General features: G+C 37.7%; 1 protein-coding gene across 1 annotated transcript in view; it reads left to right on the top strand.

Moving 5' to 3' along the window:
• The window catches only part of LOC129020613 (zinc finger protein 98), a 33,596-nt gene extending 13,586 nt beyond the window's left edge, over window positions 1–20,010 (top strand). Inside the window, exons 2-4 of the mRNA XM_054465199.2 lie at window positions 5,673–5,799; window positions 6,296–6,391; window positions 16,171–20,010. Of these exons, the coding sequence (XP_054321174.2) occupies window positions 5,673–5,799; window positions 6,296–6,391; window positions 16,171–17,639 (1,692 nt within the window). The 3' untranslated portion in view covers window positions 17,640–20,010. The remainder of the gene's footprint in view (window positions 1–5,672; window positions 5,800–6,295; window positions 6,392–16,170) is intronic.
• The last annotated feature ends 3,289 nt before the right edge of the window (window positions 20,011–23,299 follow it).

Here is a 23,299-nt window from a genome sequence, read left to right as displayed (position 1 = left end):
AGTTTAATTACATCTTATTCTTCAATTTTGGCTTTTGTTGCAGTTGCTTTTGGCGTTTTCGTCATGAAGTCTTTGCCCATGCCTATGTCCTGAATGGTATTGCCTAGGTTTTCTTCCAGGGTTTTTATGGTTTTGGGTTTTACATTTAAGTCTTTAATCCATCTTGAGTAAATTTTTGTATAAGATGTAAGGAAGAGGTCCAGTTTCAGTTTTCTGCATATGGCTAGCCAGTTTTCTCAGGACCATTTATTGAACAGAAAATCCTTTCCCCGTTGCTTGTTTTTGTCACGTTTGTTGAATATCAGATGGTTGTAGATGTGTGGTGTTATTTCTGAGGTCTCTTTTCTGTTCCATTGGTCTGTATGTCTGTTTTTGGACCAGTACCATGTTGTTTTGCTTACTGTAGTCTTGTAGTATAGCTTGAAGTCAGGTAGTGTGATGCCTCTTTGTTCTTTTTGCTTAGGATTGTCTTGGCTATATGGGCTCTTTTTTGGTTCCATATGAAATTTAAAGTCATTGTTTTTTCTAATTCTGTGAAGAATGTCAATGGTACTTTGATGGGAATAACATTGAGTCCATAAATTACTTTGGGCAGTATGGCCATTTTCATGATGTTGATTCCTTCTATCCATAAGGATGGGATGTTTTTCCATTTGGTTGTGTGCTCTCTTACTTCCTTGAGCAGTGGTTTGTAGTTTTCCTTGAACAGGTCCTTCATATTCCTTGTTAGCTGTATTTTTATATATTTTACTTTTTGTAGCAATTGTGATGTTTATGATTTGGCTCTGTGATGGTCTATTGTTGGCTTATAGGAATGCTTGTGATTTTTGCACATTGATTTTGTATCCTGAGATTTTGCTGAAGTTACTTATCAGCTTAAGGAGTTTTTGGGCTGAGATGACAGAATTTTCTAAATATAGAATAATGTCATCTGCAAACAGTGACAATTTGACTTCCTCTTTTTTTATTTGAATACTCTTAATTTCTTTCCCTTGCCTGATTGCCCTGGCCATAACTTTCAATACTGTGTTCAATAGGAATGGTGAGAAAGGGCATCCTTGTCTTGTACTGGTTTTCAGAGAATGCTTCCAGCATTTTCCCATTCAATATGACATTGACTGTGGGTTAGTCATAAACGCACTTATTATTTTGAGATATGTTCCATCAACACCTGGTTTATTGAGAGTTCTTAACATGAAAGAAAGTTGAATTTTATCAAAGGCCTTTTCTGCATCTATTGAGATAATATGTGGTTTTTGTCTTTAGTTCTGTTTATGTTATGAATTACGTTTATTGATTTGCATATGTTGAACCAGCCCTGCATCCCAGGGATGAAGCCGACTTGATCGTGGTGGATCAGTTTTTTTTTTTTGTTTTGTTTTGAGACAGAGTTTCACATTTGTTGCCCAGTGCAGTGGCATGATCTCGGCTCACTGCAACCTCCGCCTCCTGGGTTTAAGTGATTCTCCTGCCTCAGCCTCTCTAGTAGCTGGGATTATAGGCATGCGCCACCACGCCTGGCTAATTTTTTGTATTTTTAGTAGAGACGGGGTTTCTCCATGTTGGTCAGGCTGGTCTCGAACTCCTGTTCTCACGTGGTCTGCCCGCCTCGGCCTCCCAAAGTGGTGGATTACAGGCGTGAGCTACCGCGCCCGACCTGGTGTATGTTTTTTGATGTGCTGCTGGATTTGGTTTGCCAGTTTTGTTTTGTTTCTGTTTTTGTTTTTATTTTTATTTTTTTGAGACAGAGTCTCACTCTGTCATCCAGGTTGGAGTATAGTGGCACTATCTCGGCTCATTGCAACGTCCGCCTCCTGGGTTCAAGCAATTCTTCTGCCTCAGCCTCCTGAGTAGCTGGGACTACAGGTGTGAGCCACCACACCCGGCTAAATTTTGGATTTTTAGTAGAGAGAGCATTTCACCATGTTGGCCAGGTTAGTCTTGAACTCCTGACCTTGTGATCCATCCGCCTTGGCCTCCCAAAGTGCTGGGATTACAGGCATGAGCCACCGTGCCCAGCCGAGAAATGAAAAACCCTCCAAAAGAAAAATCAATGAATCCAGGAGCTGTTTTTTGAAAAAATTAACAAAATAGGACTGGGCACGGTGGCTCACGCCTGTAATCCCAGCACTTTGGGAAGCCAAGGCAGGGGGATCACCTGAGGTCAAGAGTTCGAAACCAACCTGGCCAAGAAGATGAAACCCTATCTCTACTAAACATACAAAAATTAGCTGGTCATGGTGGCATGCGCCTGTAATCCCAGCTACTCCAGAGGCTGAGACAGCAGAATCGCTTGAACCCGGGAGGCAGAGGTTGCAGTGAGCCAAGATCGCGCCACTGCACTCCAGCCTGGGCGACAGAGTGAGACTCTATCTAACTGGTTATTCTAGTTAGCAGCTCCTCTCTCTAACTTTTTATCAAGGTTCTTAGCTTCTTTGCATTCAGTTAGAACATGCTTCTTTAGCTCAGTGGAGTTTGTTATTACCCATCTTCTGAAGGCTACTTCTGTCAGTTTGTCTATCTTATTCTCCATCCAGTTCTGCACCCTTGCTAGAGAGGCATTGCAATCATTTGGAGAAGAGGCACTCTTGCCTTTTGGGTTTTCAGTATCGTTTTCTTTTTTCTTTTTTTTTTGAGACGGAGTCTTGCTCTGTCCCCCAGGCTGGAGTGCAGTGGCGCGATCTCGGCTCACTGCAAGCTCCGCCTCCCAGGTTCATGTCATTCTCCTGCCTCAGCCTCCCGAGTGAGTAAGTGGGACTACAGGTGCTCACTACCATGCCCGGCTAATTTTTTTGTATTTTTAGTAGAGACGGGGTTTCACCGTGTTAGCCAGGATGGTCTCAATTTCTTGACCTCATGATCTGCCCACCTCGGCCTCCCAAAGTGCTGGGATTACAGGCATGAGCCACCGCACCCGGCTTCAGCATTTTTTTCATTGATTCTTTCTCATCTTCATGAGTTTGTCTAGTTTTGATCTTTGAGGCTTCTGACTCTTGGATGAGGTTAGTGTGGGGATTTCTTTGTTGCTTTTGTTCATTTCTGTTTTTTTTCAGTGGTCAGGTCCCTCTTCTGTATGGTTGCTGTGATTTGCTGGGGGTTCACTTCAGGCCCTATTTGTGTGGTTCACTCCTGCACCTGGAGATAATACTCAAGGAGGCTGGAGAACAGCAGAGACGGATGCCTTCTCCTTCCTCTGGGGTGTCTGACCTCAAGGAACACCAATCTGGTGCCAGTAGGAACACTCCTGTATAGGGTGTCTGACAACCCCAGTTGGAGTATTTCACCCATTTGGGTGACACGAGGAACAGAACCCATTTAATGAAGCACTTTTATTGTCCCTTGGTGGAGGGGGTATGCTTCACTGGGGTTAAAACCACTCCTCTGGGCTGCTTGGATTCCTTAGAACTAGCAGGAGGAAAAGCTAAGTCTGCTGGTCCACAGAGACTGCGATCACCTCTCCCCTTAGGGACTCAGGCGCAGGGCTGGAGTTGTTGGAGTTCCTGCAGGATGGCCCCACAAAGTGAGGAGGGATGGGTCAGGGTCAGGCCTGAAGAGGTGCTGTAGCTGTAGTCTGGCACAGCCTGTGTGTTGGGCTGTGAGGGACACTTCTTGGAACCAAGCCGACCAGGAGCTGTAGAGATGGCTGCCGCCCTTCCCCTGCCCAGGGAGCCTAGTGTGTTAGGCAGCTATCAGTCCCAGTGCTGGTTGCTGCCCCTCCCCAGGGAGCTCAAATGGCTTAGACAACAGGCAGCCATTTGTCTGCTGGTCACCCCTCCCCTGGGAACTCAGCAGGCTTAAACAGATTTTAGCTGAGAGGTTGTTGAGAATCTGAACAGCTCTGGGGTTGGGACCCTAGGCCCCGGTGGCATGGGTTCACGAGTGAAATCTTTCAGTCTATGGGTTGCACAGTTCCATGGAAAAAGCATGGTTTTGTCGGCTAAGTAGCACGTTCATTCACCGCCTCCCTTGGCTGGGGGGTGGGGGCTCCCCTGCCCCGTGTGGCTCTCAGGTGGGTTGCTGCACCACACTGCTCTTTCTTCCTCTCCGTGGGTCATGCCAGCTGCCTAGTCAGTTCTGATGAGAGAACCTGGATACCTCAGGTGCCACTGCAGGATTCACAGGCCATTATGGTTCTTTTCGGTGGGAACCTCTGATCGCTGCTGCTTCTAGTTGGCCATCTTTGCCCTGCCCCTAAAAAATGTTTGTTTTTTTTTTAAGCTAAGCATGTCTCAGATGAAGAGCTGTGTCCACTCTGCGTCCTGGAATGCCATGTGTTCAGTACTTGCAAAGCTTTACTTTTCTACTTGTGCTTTTTCTTCCTAATGAGTTTGTTTTAACTACTTTTTAGTTCTTATAATAGTCAAGGGTGTCTGAAAAATATTTCTTTCCTATATACCAGAGTCTTCTTTACATTGTCAACATCATGGCTTCTTACATGTCATAAAGAATTCTCACCATGAATTTATGAACTGCAATATTGAGAATGTTTCTTTCCTGGCTGTGGAACATGGAAAGGGTGGATACTTAATATTCCTATTGGGGAAAAGCTGGAGTCCTTAGTAAAGATGGAGAGCATGTAATGTTGAGGTTCCATCTCTGTTCTCCATTAACTCTATGCAGAACTTGGTTAATGAACTCTGTGACAGATTTTGTTTTTTCTATAGAGTTCATTATTTTTCTCTTCATTATTGAGTATCTTTATTCAGCAGATATGCATAAACAATCACATTTAATCTGGCAGCTGACCTTTGTTAGGTTTTCTTTGCATTTATCTGTCTTTGGAAAATGAAAGCTCTCATCTTTGTTTACAGGCCAGAAAAACTGAAAAACACACAGGCTCTTCCACTTACTGGATGTTTGACAAAATAGTTTTCTTGGACCAAAAACATTGGCATTACTGGTGAGCTTGTTAGAGATTCAGAAACTCAGATTTTATTCCAAATTTTCTTTTTCTTTTTTTTTTGAGACGGAGTCTCGCTCTGTCACCCAGGCTGTAGTGCAGTGGTACGATTTCAGCTCACTGCAAGCTCCGCCTCTGGGGTTCATGCCATTCTCCTGCCTCAGCCTACTGAGTAGCTGGGACTACAGGCTCTTGCCTCCACGCCCGGCTAATTTTTTGTATTTTTAGTAGAGACAGGGTTTCACCGTGTTAGCTAGGATAGTCTCGGTCTCCTGACCTCGTGATCCGCCCGCCTTAGCCTCCCAAAGTGCTGGGATTACAGGCGTGAGCCATCGCGCCCAGCCCAGATTTTCTGAAAAAATAATCTGCATTAACAAGATCTCCAGTTTATCGTACACATTAACATGTGAGCAGTATTTTCTACCTGAATATGTCTTTTCCATCTGAAAAATTTACACAACTTATTCTGTATGATGTAAATATAGCACTCAAAAATGTACATGTTAGTGTTAATGCCCTCAGTTTTATACTTCATCATCCAAAAAAGTATCATCTATACCTTGATGTTGTGGATCTTATGCCACTCTCTTTTCTCAGAGTTAGAGAATACATTAGAGAATACTTCTGTGCTGAAAGTTATTTATTAAATATATCAGTCACTCCTATAAGTAAGAACCAGTTCTCTTTACTCTTGTTTTACCTTGAGTCAAATTAAAAATTCTGTTCATGGCCACTTGGTAAATATGTGTGTGTGTTTGTGTATGTTTTTCAGGAAGTGTTGACATTTAGGGATGTGGCCATAGAATTCTCTCTGGAGGAGTGGCAATGCCTGGACACTGCACAGCAGAATTTATATAGGAATATGATGTTAGAGAACTACAGAAACCTGGTCTTCGTGGGTGAGGATAACTTCAATATACAATTCCCTAATATACCCTATAAATTTTATTTCTCTTTTTTGTAGAATGGTTTTTGGTAATTTGTGCTTTCAGATCTCTGTTTTTGTTTTTTGTTTTTTTTTTAACTTCAAGATTTGTCTATGTAGAAAAGAATTTCAAGATGTTTCATTTTGATCTGAACTTTCCACACTCCTGAGCTGATCTGTGTCCTTCACTCTAGATTAGTGTTAATTTTAGAAATTTAGTGGCATAACATACTGTTGCCCACATCTTAAAATCTAATTGCCACTACCAATTTTTGATTTAGTAGTATCAGGTAGTGAAATTAAGAACTTAGAAAATTAAAATATTTGCTAAATATTTAAAATTTTTTGTTGTGTATTAGTATTTTGGAATTAATTTACTAGAATATTCTATTCATCCTTTTTACTGAACACACTACTAAGTTGGTAATTGGAGAATATGAGCAAGATTCATGTTATTTGTAATAAAACAGGTATTGCTGCCTCTAAGCCAGACCTGATCACCTGTCTGGAGCAAGGAAAAGAACCTTGGAATGTGAAGAGACATGAGATGGTAGCTGAACCCCCAGGTAGGTGAGAGTGAAAGTGAATACAACAGACGACACAGATGAGAGCTCCAAAGTAGAAAAAAAAAAGCCAGTCCTTAAAATGATTTGAAATCTGTGTTCCAAAGGAAATAGTTTCTGGGAAGCCTGAATTTTTTAAATTTTGCTTTCACGTAGAAGCATCTTCTGTCTTATCTTTTTAAAATCTCTAAAGATTTTACTTTCCCTTTGGTGATCTTCAAGTTTACAGTGACAGCCAATACAGTCCTCTTCATGGCACATAAGAGACTGTGAAATCTGACTGCTTTTTCATTGTTTTTGAAAACACATAGATAATCTGCATAATTTTGAGAAACTCTGTGTTAAACTGTTTTTCAAGTTCTGTTTTTACATCATGTCCTAAATGTGTGAGAGCAGTGGTTTCTGTTCCATTGGTTTTTTATTGCTAATTTTTCTGCACATTGCATTCTATCTTATTATAGTCTTGAAGTATAGTTTGAAATTATAAAGTATGAAGTTCTTCTGCTTTGTCCTTTTTTTTCCAAGATTGCTTTGGCTATTCAAAGTTTATTGTAAGTCTATGTGAGAATTATATTTTCTTTTTCTCTTTCTTTTTTTTTTTTGAGACAGCGTCTGTCTCTGTCACCCAGGCTGGAGTGCAGTGGCATCATCTCGGCTAACTGCAACCTCTGCCTCCTGGGTTCAAGCGATTCTTCTGCCTCAGCCTCCTGAGTAGCTGGGAATACAGGCACGAGCCACCATGCCTGGCTAATTTTTGTATTTTTAGTAGAGACGGGGTGTCACCATATTGGCCAGGCTGGTCTGGAACTCCTAGACCTCGTGATCCGCCTGCCTCGGCCTCCCAAAGTGCTAGGATTACAGGCGTGAGCCACCGTGCCTGACTGAGAATTATGTTTTCTATTACTGTAAAAAAAAATACTGGAATTTTGATAGGGAATTTATTGAATCTAGAGATCACTGTAGATAACACGGCACTTCAATAATATTCTTTCAGCCGGGCATGGTGGCTTACGCCTGTAATCCCTGCACTTTGGGAGGCCGAGGCAGGCGGATCACCTGAGGTCAGGAGTTTGAGACCAGCCTGGCCAACGTGATGAAACCCTGTCTCTACTAAAAATACAAAAAATTAGTCAGGTGTGGTGACAGGCGCCTGTAATCCCAGCTACTTGGGAGGCTGAGGCGGAAGAATCGCTTGAACCTGGTTAGGCAGAGGTTGCAGTGAGCTGAGAGTGTACCACTACACTCCAGTGTGGGCAACAAGAGTGAAACTCCATCTCAAAAAAAAAAAAAATTCTGTCAATCAGTAGACATGAAATGTTTTTAAATTTATTTTTGTCTTCTCAAATTTTTTTTTATTGATGTATCTTTTATTTGAAAGATATTTAAGCTCCTTGGTTAAATTTGTTCTCAGAAATTTATTATTTTAGTGCTATTGTAAATAAGATTGCTTTCTCTTTCTCTTTTGTCAGATAGTTTGTTTAAAGTATATGGAACCATAACTTACACTTGTATGTTAATTTTCTATTTTGCTAACTTATTGAGTGTTATTATTACTGTAATTAGGTTTTAATGTACTGTTTATGGTTTTCTATATACAAGATCAAATGATCTACAAAAAGCAACTTTTTACTTATTTGTCTTCAATTTCAGTGACTTAAATTTTTTTTTTTTTTTTCTTTTTTTACTTATTCCACATACTTCCAGTGCTGTGTTAAAATAGAAGCATTGATAATGGGCATAATAAACTTTTGCATTGGTGTCTGTGAGTTTGAAGGAGCAAACACCTCTTAAAGTTTTTCTTGTTTTTTTTTTTTTTTTTGAGACAGGGTCTCACTCTGTTGCTGAGACTGGAGTGCAGTGGCGTGATCTCTGCTCACTGCAACCTCCACCTCCCAGGTTCAAGTGATTCTCCTGCCTCTGCCTCCTGAGTAGCTGGGACTACAGGTGTGTGCCACCATGCCTGGCTAATTTTTATATTTTTAGTAGAGATGGGGTTTCACCATGTTGGCCAGGCTGGTCTTGAACTCCTGACCTGGTGATCCACCCGCCTTGGCCTCCCAAAGTTCTGGTTTTACAGACGTGAGCCACCGCGTCTGGCCCTCTTCAAGTTTTAATAAATTGGTTTCAGAAAGTGAAGATCTTTTGTTGAGCCCCCAGGGTGATGGGATGTCCTATGGGTTTGTAGTGGAGAGGGGTAGTAGCTTGTTTACAAAGGCTGCTGGGTCTGCATTAGGGTCCACCTTTAGTTGGCTTGTTACAAGGGGCTTAGGTAGTTGTAATTCCCATTTTATTTTTGGACAGAGTGAATATCCTTCAGGACTTTGCTCTGTAGGGCAGACGCTAGGGCAGATTTCTGCACTTGGGTCTGCATATGGTAGGCTTTATATTAGGATGTAGATGAGTTTGGCTTTCACTGAGTACCAGAGAGGATTTCCCAAGGTCACTGTGTGGGTTTCTACATAGGCAGAACTTGCCATGAACTTTGGCTCAGGGTGATAAAACTGAGTCATGGAACTGCTTCAGGGACCACAGTAATGGCCAAGGTCTGCAGGCCTGCTGCATGGCTATAAAGGGGTGTCTCTCTCCAGGCCTCTGAAAGGGCAAGACCTCTCCCAGACTGTGGCTGGGAGGAGTTTGGGATGATTGCAGGGTAAGTTCAGAATTCTCAGTGGGACCAAGTTTGGTGGGCCATTTTCTGGTCTGTAGCCAAGAACAGGGGTCCTGTAGTTTGCCACCTGAATGAAAGCCTGCCTTCTGAAAAGAATATTCCTCAATCTTGGGCATTAGCAGAGTTTCACAACTCCCTCCATAGATCTCAAAGCTCTTTAAGGGCACTTATTTTGGAGGTGGGTTCTTGCTACATAACCCAGGTTGATCTTGAAGTTCTGTCCTAAAGCATTTCTCATTACAGGTTTGAGTCATGATTCCTTTTTCTCTCATAAAGGCATTTTTGTCAGGCTGATGAATTTTCTTGCTGTCAGAAAATAAGCAAATAAGGCACCATTTATTTTTCCATCTTAGTGATGTCACTCTTCCTGTACATTTTTACTTTCTATTTTCTATTTCAATTTTGTCAGTAGTTTTAGATTTAGACATTTAGGACAATATACTAAAATTTACATGTCATGTCTGAAGTGAATTAGATAATTAGTAGACAGAAAAAAAGGAAATATAGACAGGCAAAAAAAGATTACAGGATTTTCACTCACTTTTGTCAGCCAGTACCTAAAATATGACATAATTTGTTCCCAAATATTTGTTTTATGTATCAGAGGCCCTGACCATATTCTGCAAAATAGATATATTTTTTCTTTATTTAGCAATGTAAGGCTATTTTTGCTTCTAAATTTGGATTACAGCAGTTCTATTTTGTGTAAGAATAGCATATATTTAAAACTTAGAAATGATCTTATTTATTAAAATGCTTATTTATCAGTTTGTCATTAGAATCTTCTGTTTATGATTACACTGCATTTTATCTGAAACTTTTACTGCATTACAGTGCATGCCAATGATTCAAAATAGCCACCTTCAATGAGTACACAGTTACAGTAAAATATTCCAGTTATCTACATAAATTCTTTGTTAATGCTACATCAAGTTACATACCAGATTTTATGAGTAAACATTTATTATTATTTTGTAGTTTCATATTAATGTGTTTTTTCAGGGTAGGTTTCTTCACATAAGTTTATTGTGTTTTTTGGTTTTACAATTTTAGACAATTTGCAATTGTGTTTTTACATGTAAGTCGGTGTGGGGTTTAAGAGATATATCAGCCTTATCTCTATTACAATCTGATTATATGTGTGTGTGTTTTTATCTATAAATATGGCCCCAGTTTTTGTTATGGCTAATCTTGTATATATTTTTTCTTAGCTGATTTTTAATGGTGGCCTTATCTTGTCTAAATGAGTAGTCATGGAAATAGTCTTATTTTCACCTTGTGTTTAATAATAAACATATTTCCTATGTGTGAGGGAAACACTTTTGTGACTTGAAGGTAATTTTTGGAAAGATTTATAATTCTGGATCTTCTTCAGTTATTCTTCTAAAAAACAATTGTACAAACATATAACCTAAAATTTACCGTCTTAAATCTATTTAAATGTACATTTCATGGCCAGTCATGGTGGTGGTTCACGTCTGTAATCCCTGGATTTTGGGAGGCCAAGGCAGGAAGACTGAGCCCAAAAGCTTGAGAACATCCTGGAAGACATATGGGAACCTCATCTCTGTAAAGCATTTTAAAACATAGCCAGACATGGTGAAGTGGTCTTGTCTACTTGGGAGATTGAGGAGGGAGGATTACTTGAACCTGGAAGTTTGAGGCTGCAGTGAGCCATAATTGTGCCATGCACCCCAGCTTGGGTGACAGAGTAAGACCCTGACTCAAAAACACTGTACATTTCAGGCATGTTAAGTATATTTACATTATTTTATAAAAGATTTCTAGAAATTTTACAATACACATTAAACAACTACCAATTTTTCCCATTTCCTGGCACTTTTCAAATACCATTTTGTTTTCTGTTTCTAAGAGTATAACTGCTTTATATATCTCATAAAATCTGTTTGTGGCTGGCTCATTTTATTTTGCATAAAGTCATCAAGATTTACCTTTATAGTTAGAATATTTCCTGCTTTTTTTCAAACTGAGTAATATTTTGGCATTTTTGTATTTCAAATTATATCTGCTGAATGATTTGGTGACTGAAATTTGCCTTGCTTTTACCTACTGGCTTTTAGTAACAATGCTAAAATAAATGTGGGTATGCAAATGACTCTTCATGTGACCATATATGTGAGAGTTTATATATGTGCTGCATTCTATTTTATTAGTCTACCTTTTCACCTTTATACTCATACCAAATTGTTTTAATTCTGTAGCTTTGTAATGTGTTTTGAAATCAGGAACTGTAATGCCTCCAACATTGTTTTGTTTTGTTTTTAATATTTTTGAGTACTTTATTGTCTGTAGAGATTCTGTATACTCAAGGGATTTCTGTTTCTGTTTCTTCAAAAATGCAATGAGAAATTTGAAAAACATTGCATTAAATCTGTAGATTGCATTGAGCAGGATGGACATCTTTACAGTATTACCTTTTTCAGCCTTTCAGAAGAGCATGCTTAAGAGTGTGTTGTTTAATTTCTGTATATTTGTTAATTTTTCAGGTTTTTTTTCTCTTGTATACTCATTTCATTTTGGTGATAGAAAGTAATTTATAAAATTTCAGTTTTAAAAAATTTGGTAAGACTTAATTTTCTTTTTTTTGTAGTAAGAGGAGGTCTATCAAGGAAAATGTTGTATTAGCTATTGAGAACCATGTGTGTCCTGGTGTTGAGAAGTATTTTCTATACCTCTGTTAGAAATAATTGTCTTACACTGCCTGGAAGTCTTCTATTCCCTTACTAATATTCTCATTTAATTTTTATTACGGAAAGTGCAGTGTCAAAATATCCTGCTATAATTATGTTGCTCTCTATGTGTCTCTGTTATTCTGTCAATGTTTGCTTTATATGTTTGGATCCCTAATGTGAGATACACACACACACACACACACACATACACAGAGACGCATATACAGATTTGTCGTAGGTTTCCAGTGAGTAAATCTGAAGTGTGTTTTTTTTAATTTTTATTTTTTTTGAGACAGAGTCTCACTCTGTGTCCCAGGCTGGAGTGCAGTGAGTGGTGTGATCTCGGCTCACTGCAACCTCTGCCTCCTAGGTTCAAGTGATTCTCCTGCCTCAGCCTCCTGAGTACCTAGGATTACAGGTGCCCGCCACCATGCCCGGCTAATTTTTGTATTTTTAGTAGAGTCAGGGTTTCACCATGTTGGCCAGGCCAGTCTCGAACTCCTGACCTCAAGTGATCCACCCGCCTCAGCCTCCCAAAGTGCTGGGATTACAGGCGTGAGCCACCATGCCCAGCCTAAATCTGTAAGTTTTAATGTCCTTTTTTGTCTCCTTGGAGTTTTAACTTCAAGTACATTTTGTAAAATATGACAGTTTTTGACTTAAGATATAGCTTGCATAATACTATCTTGATTTCTTCTGCTCTCATTTGATTAATATTTGCATGAAATGTATTCTTCCATCTTGCCCCTTTTAGTGTTTTTTGTCATTAGATCTCTACTGACTCTTGTAGAAAAAAAAGTTGGATCTTGGTTTTTAAAATTTTTAATCTGTTGAAAGTATGTCTCGATTTGAAAGTTAATTTTATATATACATTTAAATAATTGATGACTGACTGTTACGTTTTTAATTATTTTATTTGATTCTTGCATCTTTGTTTCTCATTTTCTCTCTTTGTGTCTTTTTAATTTTTGTATTGATATGCTTTTACTTGTTTCTAATTCGCTTTTGTATATTTGTACAGATTTTTTTTTGTGTGGCGCCTTGGGGGTTCCATAAAACTTCTATAAGAAACAATAGTATATTTTTAATTTGGTATAAAATAAACCTCAGTTGAATAAAAAATTCTTCCTCATTACATCTGCCCTGAAATTTGTCTTTGATGTTGCTAATTATGTTTTTACATTGTATATTCATTAACATATGTTTATAATTTCTGTGCTTTTATTTTTCAAAATTTAGAGAATAATTTAAAATGTTTTCTGCACCTTATGATAATGCCACAAGGTTCTGTTTTTATGTATGCATATCTTTCCTGGAAAATAATGTATTTTTATATGATTATGTGTTTTTTTTTTTAATCCTTTTACTTTCAGTTTAAGGAACTGCTTTCATCATCTTTTATATGTAGGGCATATGCAGTGCTAATATACTTTTTCAGAATTTGGTTGTTTTGGAAGGTTTTTTTTTTATGTGGCAGGACAGATTTGTTGATGGTATTATTCTTACTTGATAGCTTTTTTTTCTTTTTTTTGTTTCCCCCAGGACTTTGTGTCACACGGTATCTTTCTGATCTGCAAAATTTTTGTTGATACTTCACTGGTTATATCATAAGACTATGTTTGTAAATGACACATTACTTTTATCTTGCAGCTCCTAAGACTTTCTTCTTGTCTGTGAATTTTGAAAATGTGCTTAATATGTATTTGTTATAAATATCTGTGTGTGTATCCTAATTTGTTTGTTGAACGTCATTTTTACATCATTTTTCTTTTAGGATTATCCAGTTGTTTATTTTCCTATTTTTTACCACCAAATTGTTTTTTTTTTAAATATTTTGATATTCTTGTTTTATTCTCATTTTTGTGATTTTCTATAGTGGACTGTGTTCCTGTTTCACTTATTGGATATTATTCAACTTATTAGTGTTTAAAATGTGTACATCTTTTTTATGGTTTATTTCTGAAGTTTATATGGTATTTTTAATGAAATTATATTGCCCTGTTTTGTATACATTGTAATCTTGGAATGAGATTTGGACATTAAAAATAGCTACCTGTCACAGTCTTTAAAATGTTTTTTTGTTTTCTGAAATAGTCTGAAAACAATTATCTTGGCTAGAGATTCTGGGAGTCTCTCCAACATGTTCTTAGGATGAGCCTTGTCTAAAATTTTGTGTTTAGTTTTTAGTCAGAGGAGTTTATTCGTGTTTGTTTTCTTTTTTTTTTTTTTTGAAACAGAGTTTTGCTCCTGTCACCCAGGCTGCAGTGCAATGGCATGGTCTTAGCTCACTGCAGCCTCCACTTCTCCGGTTCAAGTGATTATCTGGTCGCAGCTTCCCACTTAGCTGGGATTACAGGCATGTGACCCCATGCTCAGCTACTTTTGTATTTTTAGTAGAGACAGGGTTTCACTATGTTGCCCAGGCTTGGTCTCAAACTCCTGACCTCAGGTGGTCCTCCCACCTTGGCCTCCCAAAGTGCTAGGATTACAGGTTTGAGCCACCAAACTCCTTCTTAATAACCAATAATCACTTGCTATAATTGTTTCCTGTCTGTAGTACCACAGTCTTTTTGCTGCTATAAAACTTACCTTTCTTATGTATTTATTTATTTCATTATACTTTAAGTCCTAGGGTACATGTGCCCAACGTGCAGTTATGTTACATAGGTATACATGTGCCATGGTGGTTAATGCTATCCTTCCCCCAGCCCCCCACACCCCGACAGGCCCCGTTGTGTGATGTTCCCCGCCCTGTGTGCAGGTATTCTCATTGCTCAATTCCCACTTATGAGTGAGAACATGTGGTGTTTGGTTTTCTGTCCTTGTGATAGTTTGCTCAGAATGATGGTTTCCAGCTTCATCCATGTCCCTGCAAAGGACATGAACTCATCCTTTTTCATGAATGCATAGTATTCTGTAGTATATACGTGCCACATTTTCTTAATCCATTCTATCATTGATGGACATTTGGGTTGGTTCCAAGTCTTTGCTATTGTGAATAGTGCCGCAATAAATACACGTATGCCTGTGTCCTTATAGTAGCGTGATTTATAATCCTTTGGGTGTATACTCAGTAATGGGATGGCTGGGTCAAATGGTATTTCTAGTTCTAGATCCTTGAGGAATCGCAACACTGTCTTCCACAATGGTTGAACTAGGTTACAGTCCCACCAACAGTGTAAAAGCGTTTCTGTTTCTCCACATCCTCTCCAGCACCTGTTGTCTCCTGACTTTTTAACGATCACCATTCTAACTGGCATGAGGTAGTATCTCATTATGGTTTTGATTTGCATTTCTCAGATGGCCAGTGATGATGAGCATTTTTCCATGTGTCTGTTGGCTGCATAAATGTCTTCTTTTGAGAAGTGTCTGTTCACATCCTTTGCTCACTTTTTGATGGGGTTGTTTGTTTTTTTCTTGTAAATTTGCTTAAGTTCTTTGTAGAGTCTGGATGTTTGCCCTTTGTCAGATGGGTAGATTGCATAGATTTTCTCCCATTCTGTACGTTGCCTGTTCATTCTGTTGGTAGTTTCTTTTGCCATGCAGAAGCTCTTTAGTTTAATTAGATCCCATTTGTCAATTTTGGCTTTTGTTGCCATTGCTCTTGGTGTTTTAGTCATGAAGTCCTTGCCCATACCTATGTCCTGAATGGTATCGCTTAGGTTTTCCTCTAGGGTTTTTATGGTTTTAGGTCTAATATTTAAGTCTTTAATCCATCTTGAATTAATTTTTGTATAAGGTGTAAGAAAGGGATCCAGTTTCAGCTTTCTACATATGGCTAGCCAGTTTTCCCAGTACCATTTATTAAACAGGGAATCCTTTCCCCATTTTGTTTTTGTCAGGTTTGTCAAAGATCAGATGGTTGTAGATGTGTGGTGTTATTTCTGAGGTCTTTATTCTGTTCCATTGGTCTATATGTCTGTTTTGGTACCTTACCTTTCATCTCAGCAGCCTCAAACTGTCATTTGAAAGAATACCACTATTTCTTTCAGAACTTTTATGCAATGAGACACAGGAACCAGTGTCTGTAAAAGCACCTGCCATTGAGAAATAAAGATGTCTAAGCCATTATTTTACTTGTCTTTTAAAAATGAAACGAGGAGTTGGCCAATTTATTTCTAAAGTCACTATGTTATATAGGGAAGCAGGAAGATCTGCATTGGGTAAATGTAACAGACTTTTCTTTCTTCTATGTGGCTCTTTGCATTGGGCTCACCTGGGAAACTGCAAACACTTACTTTAGTTTTTCAGAAATGTAATTTGTTCTGTATGCTTTTATATGTCTGTGAAAATGTTAGAGCGTGTCATATTTTGCTGTGCCATCTTGTGATGTAGTTTGTATAATTTTATAGGTTAGATTTGTAAAGTACATTCATCTGAGTCTAGTAAGTGAAGTAATTTATTATTTTTATTTCTTTCAGTTGTATGGTCTTATTTTGCCCAAGACCTTTGGCCAAAGCAGGGCATAAAAAATTATTTCCAAAAAGTGATACTGAGAAGATATAAAAAATGTGGACGTGAAAATTTACAGTTAAGAAAGTACTGTAAAAGTATGGATGAGTGTAAGGTGCACAAAGAATGTTACAATGGACTTAACCAGTGTTTGACAACTACCCAGAACAAAATATTTCAATGTGACAAATATGTGAAAGTCTTTCATAAATTTTCAAATTCAAACAGACATAAGATAAGACATACTGGAAAGAAATCTTTCAAATGTAAAGAATGTGAAAAGTCATTTTGCATGCCTTCACACTTAGCTCAACATAAAAGAATTCATAGTGGAGAGAAACCCTACAAATGTAAAGAATGTGGGAAAGCCTATAATGAGGCCTCAAACCTTTCTACACATAAAAGAATTCATACTGGAAAGAAACCCTACAAATGCGAAGAGTGTGGAAAAGCCTTTAACCGGCTCTCACACCTTACTACACATAAGATAATTCATACTGGAAAGAAACCCTACAAATGTGAGGAGTGTGGCAAAGCTTTTAACCAATCTGCAAACCTTACTACACATAAGAGAATTCATACTGGAGAGAAACACTACAAATGTGAAGAATGTGGCAAAGCTTTTAGCCAGTCCTCAACCCTTACTGCACATAAGATAATTCATGCTGGAGAGAAACCCTACAAATGTGAAGAATGTGGCAAAGCTTTTAGCCAGTCCTCAACCCTTACTACACATAAGATAATTCATACTGGAGAGAAATTCTACAAATGTGAAGAATGTGGTAAGGCCTTTAGCCGGTTATCACACCTTACTACACATAAGAGAATTCATTCTGGAGAGAAACCCTACAAGTGTGAAGAATGTGGCAAAACTTTTAAACAATCCTCAACCCTTACTACACATAAGAGAATTCATGCTGGAGAGAAATTCTACAAATGTGAAGTATGTAGCAAAGCCTTTAGCCGGTTCTCACACCTTACTACACATAACAGAATTCATACTGGAGAGAAGCCCTACAAATGTGAAGAATGTGGCAAAGCTTTTAACCTATCGTCACAACTTACTACGCATAAGATAATTCATACTGGAGAGAAACCCTACAAATGTGAAGAATGTGGCAAAGCTTTTAACCAGTCCTCAACTCTTTCTAAACATAAGGTAATTCATACTGGAGAGAAGCCCTACAAATGTGAAGAATGTGGCAAAGCTTTTAACCAGTCCTCACACCTTACTACACATAAGATGATTCATACTGGAGAGAAACCCTACAAGTGTGAAGAATGTGGCAAAGCCTTTAACAACTCCTCTATTCTTAACAGACATAAGATGATTCATACTGGAGAGAAACTCTACAAACCTGAAAGTTGTAACAGTGCTTGTGACAACATTGCAAACATTTCCAAACATAAAAGAAATTGTGCTGGTGAGAAATCATAGAAATATGAATGTGACAAAGCCTTTAAATGGTTATCACACTGGATTGTAGGTAAGGTAATTCATTCTGGAGAAAACTTCTACAGGTGTGAACAGTGTGGCAAAACTTACACAATGCTCAAACCTTATTGCACAGGAAAGCCTTTATACTGGAGAACAAATGTACAAATATAAAGAAAGTAAAAAAGTGATTAATACCTGCGCACATCTTATTCAACATCAGAGAGTTTATACTTAATAGCATTAAAAGTGCAATTACTGTCAAAAGAGTTCAGAAAATATAAGCATTTAAAGTGCTGAAGAGGATTTATTTTTAAGACAAACATTACAAATATAAACAAAGTTGTGGTAACTTTACTTGTAACACAGATCTTGTTGTATTCATTCTGTATTAGAGGCAAACACTGAGGCAATTGCTCAAACTTTGTTCAACATCAGAGAATTTATATCAAAGAAAAACCCTGTAAATGTAATAAATTTAGAAAAAAACATTTATTCAAAAACTACAGGTTAGAAAACTCCAGAGTTCATATTAAAATATTTTTGCATATACAGTAAATAGAAAAAAATATTTAATTCAATGGTAAGTCTATGTAAATATCAGAGAATTTACATTAGAAATATATAAGGCACTGACACTTCAGACTTTACAGTGAATCAGAGTTCTGAGTTTAGAAAATAATCCAAAACTAAACTTGGTAGAAAAATTATTTGTTTATAACTTTAAAAGAGTAGAAGATTTTTTGGAGAGTTACAAGTATACTTTTTTTAGAAAGATTACAGATTTTTTTAAAAGTAACTCAAATTACTTGATACAAATAATGTTGTAATTAACTCAAATTACTTCATGTTAATGTTGTAATTAACTCTCAAATTACTTCATGCTAAAGAAATTAGTTTTTCTTTTTCTTTTTTTTTTGAGATGGAGTCTTGCTCTGTCGCCCCCCAGGCTGGAGTACAGTGGCACGATCTCAGCTCACTGCAACCTCCATCTCCAGGGTTCAAGTGATTCTCCTGCCTCAGCCTCCCAAGTAGCTGGGATTACAGGTGCACACCACCATGCCTGGCTAAATTTTGTATTTTTAATAGAGCCAGGGTTTTGCCATGTTGGCCAGGCTGGTCTCGAACTCAAGACTTTAGGTGATCTGCCCAGCTTGGCCTCCCACAATGCTGGAATTACAGGTGTTAGCCACTGCGCCTGGCTCATGCTGTTTCTTTATTCCTATTGTATTCATATGTGAAAGCATGTGACCAAAAGATATGAGAGATTATTTTTTATTGGGTGAGCATTTATGACCTCTTTTATGAAAGAGTAAGGACATTAAAATGCATGATGAAAATCTAAAGAGGTTCTTTGTGATTCACTTACAGTATTGAGTGATGCATGAGGTAGGTGTTCAGAGTAATATTCTGTGTTATATTGAGAGACAAATTTTTAGTTTTAGTTAAAATTAAAAATAGTACATTTTACTAATTGTACTTTTATGAAAAAAATGCAGTACATGTTAAAAATTTTAGATTATGTGTGAACTTAATTTCTTAATTCAACATTTTTAACAGTTTAAATATTGTGCATTCAATCAAGTCACATTATTCCACTTACTTTAACCTAGTCCACCTTACTCAAGGGTGTAGGTAAAAGGTTTTAACAAGGCTGGGCGCGGTGGCTCACGCCTGTAATCCCAGCACTTTGGGAGGCCAAGGCGGGCGGATCACCTGATGTCGGGAGTTCAAGACCAGCCTGACCAACATGGAGAAACGCCATCTCTACTAAAAATACAAAATTAGCCAGGCATGGTGGCGCATGCCTGTAATCCCAGCTACTCGGGAGGCTGAGGCAGGAGAATCACTTGAACCCGGGAGGCAGAGGTTGTGGTGAGCCGAGATCATGCCATGGCACTCCAGCCTGGGTGACAAAGTGAGACTCCCTCTCAAAAGATAAATAAATAAAATAAATGGTGGTAACAATACACTATTTGGTAAAAGAATGCACTAACATCTGTAGTACTAATCTTTTTCCCAGTGACTTCAAACTACAAATAAGGAATGTTGTTTCTGTAGGTAAAATTTTTATTTATTTTTTCCCATTTAAATTTACTTTTGTTAGTTATTTCAGGCACATAATATTTATGTTATATGTGGCATATTCTGATAAGAGGCATACAATATATAATAATCACATTAGGATAAATGAGGTATCCATCACCTTTAGAATTTATTTTTTGTATTATGAACAGTTCAATTGTACAGTTTTAGTTTTTTTAAAATACACGATTGTTATTGACTACAGGGTTATTTTTATAATAATTATATACAAGTATAAAATTTACACATTTCTGAGTCCTGAATAAATACTTAAAAATAATTTCTTGTATATTTTTCTTTGAATATGTGGCCTCTCTGCTTGCAAACACATACAGGCTTTTAGTTTTGATTTACATAGTGTTAAATATACACATCTATTAGTCTAAATATAAACCTTAGATGTAAGAAGATTATGGATTAAATGTGTTTGAGTATGAGTTTGTAACTATTTTAAGAATAATATTGGAACAAGACATCATTTTAATAAGGTGTCTAATTTTCTTTTCTTTTTCTTTTCTTTTTTTTTTGAGACAGAATCTCACTCTGTTGCCTAGGCTGGAGTGCAGTGGCGCGACCTCCGCTCACTGTAACTCTGCCTCCTGGGTTCAAGCAGTTCTCCTGTTTCAGCCTCCCTAGTAGCTCGGACTACAGGCGCAGGCCACCATGCCCAGATAATTTTTGTGTTTTTAATACAGATGGGGTTTCACCATTTTGGTCAGGCTAATCTTGAACTCCTGACCTCAGGTGATCCACCCGCCTCAATCTTCCAAAGTACTGGGATTACAGGCATGAGCCACCACACCTGGTCAGGTGTCTACTTTTCTAGAAAACAAAAATCCTCAAAAATGAATGCAAATCTATACTCTGCTTTGTATTGAATTTTACTGTACAATCTTACGGCTTATGCTTCAGAATCTTGCCATTCAAATTCTCTTGTTTTCACTTGCCTGGTACTCATGCTAGACCCATAACTTCCTTGTTTCTGATATATATTTGTTGTTTTATAGTTAATGAGGTATTCATTTTGTGAGCTGCTCTGTGATTATAATAATGATTTTAATGAAATTTAGTTATGGGCTGGGTGCAGTGGATCACTTGAGGTCAGGAGTTCAAGATCAACCTGGCCAATATGGTGAAACCTCATCTCTACCAAAAATACAAAAATTAGCCAGGCATGGTGGCATGCTCCTGTAATCTCAGCTACTGGGAGGCTGAGGCAGGAGAATAGCTTTAACCCGGGAGACAGAGGTCACAGTGAGCCAAGATTGTGCCACTGCTCTCCAGCCTGGGCAACAGAGCAAGACTCCATCTCAAAATAAAATAAGTTTATTCATGTACACAAAATAATTTTTAGCTGTAATTCTAAAATTAGTTCATTAAATTATATTTTATTTAGTTGGAACATTCCATTTCTTTTAATTGGAGAACGCTATATAAGCCTACTTTTCTTATGTTATTTTTGTTTTCACTTTTTGTGATGGATATAAGTAAATTTATTCATTAGGCAATTTGTTAAGTACTAGGGAAGCTTCATAAGTCATGAGAATGTTTTTATACATAAATGTAGCAAACATGACAGTGCTTGCTGTATAACATGCTCCATGATAAGGCATAAATACTCCTGTGAAAGTTGCAAACTTCAAGTCAGGTGGAAAATATCAAAGGTAAACAAATAACATTGATTCTTCATGTGGAGAGGACATTTTTTTCAGGCTGCAAAGCTGAATTTTGCTGAATTTAAAAAGAAATTCTGCTTCATTTATTTTCTGATTATCTTAAGCTTTGTCTTTTTATGTGTATTCCACCCATGTATACATCATAGCCCTTCTTCTTTTTCTGTGTTAATGGCTGCAGTTTTCCCACTGTTTTTTTCATGCCATGTCATCTCACATGGTATTTTGTGGGTTTTGATGAGAACTTTCTTATTTTTTAATGGACTGAAAAAATGGTTTTAACTGGAGAGTTTGCTTATCAATATAACTTTCAGATCAGTTAATTAAGATAAAAGGCATACATGTCCACAGGCGAGAGGATTAAATCAGTTAGTGTTGTGCTTCTTTCTTTGTAAAAATAAAAAATATTGTTAGAAAAAGAGTCTTACTAGATTCTTACCCAAAGTGTGACAAATATAAAATTTCCTAGAAAATATAGAAATTAGAATTTTAGAGAGTTTATGGTAAGTGAACCATATTAAATTATTATTTTTTAAGACAGAGCCTCACTGTCACCCAGACTGGAGTACAGTGTCACAATCTGGGCTCACTGCAACCTACATATTCCAGGTTCAAGCAATTCTGCCTCAGCCTCCCAAATAGCGGGGATTGTGGGCACCCGCCATCATGCCTGGCTAATTTTTGTATTTTTGTGGAGATAGAGTTTCACCATGTTGGCCAGGCTGGTCTCGAACTCCTCGTGATCCGCCAGCCTCAGCCTCCCAAAGTGCTGGGATTACAGGCATGAGCCACTGCGCCCAGCAAAGAAAACTAATTTATATGAAAGAATGAAAGAGCCCAAATAGTCAAGGCAAATTCAGAAAAAAAAACCCAGAGGCCTCCTATTACCTGATTTAAAATTGTACTACAAGCTACAGTAATCAGTATTACATGGTTCTGGTATGAAAATATACATTTAGATCAATGGAGAAGAGAAAGCCCTGAAATCTACACTTTTACAACCAAGTTAATTTTCACAAAGCCCACAGAAATTAACAAAGGGAAAATAACTCCCTATTTAATAAGTGGGGGCTGGATGCAGTGGCTCACACCTGTAATCCCAGAACTTTGGGAGGCTGAGGCTGGTGGATCATGAGGTCAAGAGTTCGAGGCCAGCCTGGCCAACAGGGTGAAACCCTGTCTACTAAAATACAAAAATCAGCCAGGTGTGGTAGCAGGCACCTGTAGTCCCAGCTACTCGGGAGGCTGAGGCAGAAGAATCACTTGAACCTGGGAGGTGGAGGTTGCAGTGAGCCAAGATGGCGCCACTGCACTCCAGCCTGTGCGACAGAGTGAGTCTTTGTTTCAAAAGTAATATTATAATAATAATAATAAATGGTACAGGGAAAACTGGTTATATGCAGAAAAAAGTGGACTCCTACCTCTTTCCATATAGAAAATAAAAGTCAAGATAGATTAAGGACTTATCTGTGAGTTTTCAAGCTACACAAATCCTAGAAGAACATTTAGAAAGGACTGTTCTGGACACTGGCCTCTGGAATGAATTTATGAATAGCATCTTAAAAGTGCAACAACAATAAAAATCAAAAATTTGCATCTAATTAAACTAAAGAGCTTCTGCACAGCCAAAGAAACTATCAACAAAGGAAACAGACACCCTACAATATGAAATAAAATGTTTGCAAAGTGCATACAACTGATTAATATATCGAATCTATAAGAAATTTAATTTGACAAAGCAGAAAATATCAACACTTCTCAAAGAAATAAGCGTTGCCAATAAACATTCAAAAAAAATGCTTAACATCTGTAATCATCAGAGATGTAAATCAAAATGACAATATGATACCATTTCACACCAGTTAGAATGGCTGTTATCATAAGTCAAAAAATAACATGTTGAAG

The sequence above is a fragment of the Pongo pygmaeus genome, chromosome 20 (assembly GCF_028885625.2).
Source record: "Pongo pygmaeus isolate AG05252 chromosome 20, NHGRI_mPonPyg2-v2.0_pri, whole genome shotgun sequence".
NCBI classification, from domain to species: domain Eukaryota; kingdom Metazoa; phylum Chordata; class Mammalia; order Primates; family Hominidae; genus Pongo; species Pongo pygmaeus.
Note: the sequence above shows the minus strand (reverse complement) of the source record. Positions and strands in the feature narration are given on the sequence as shown.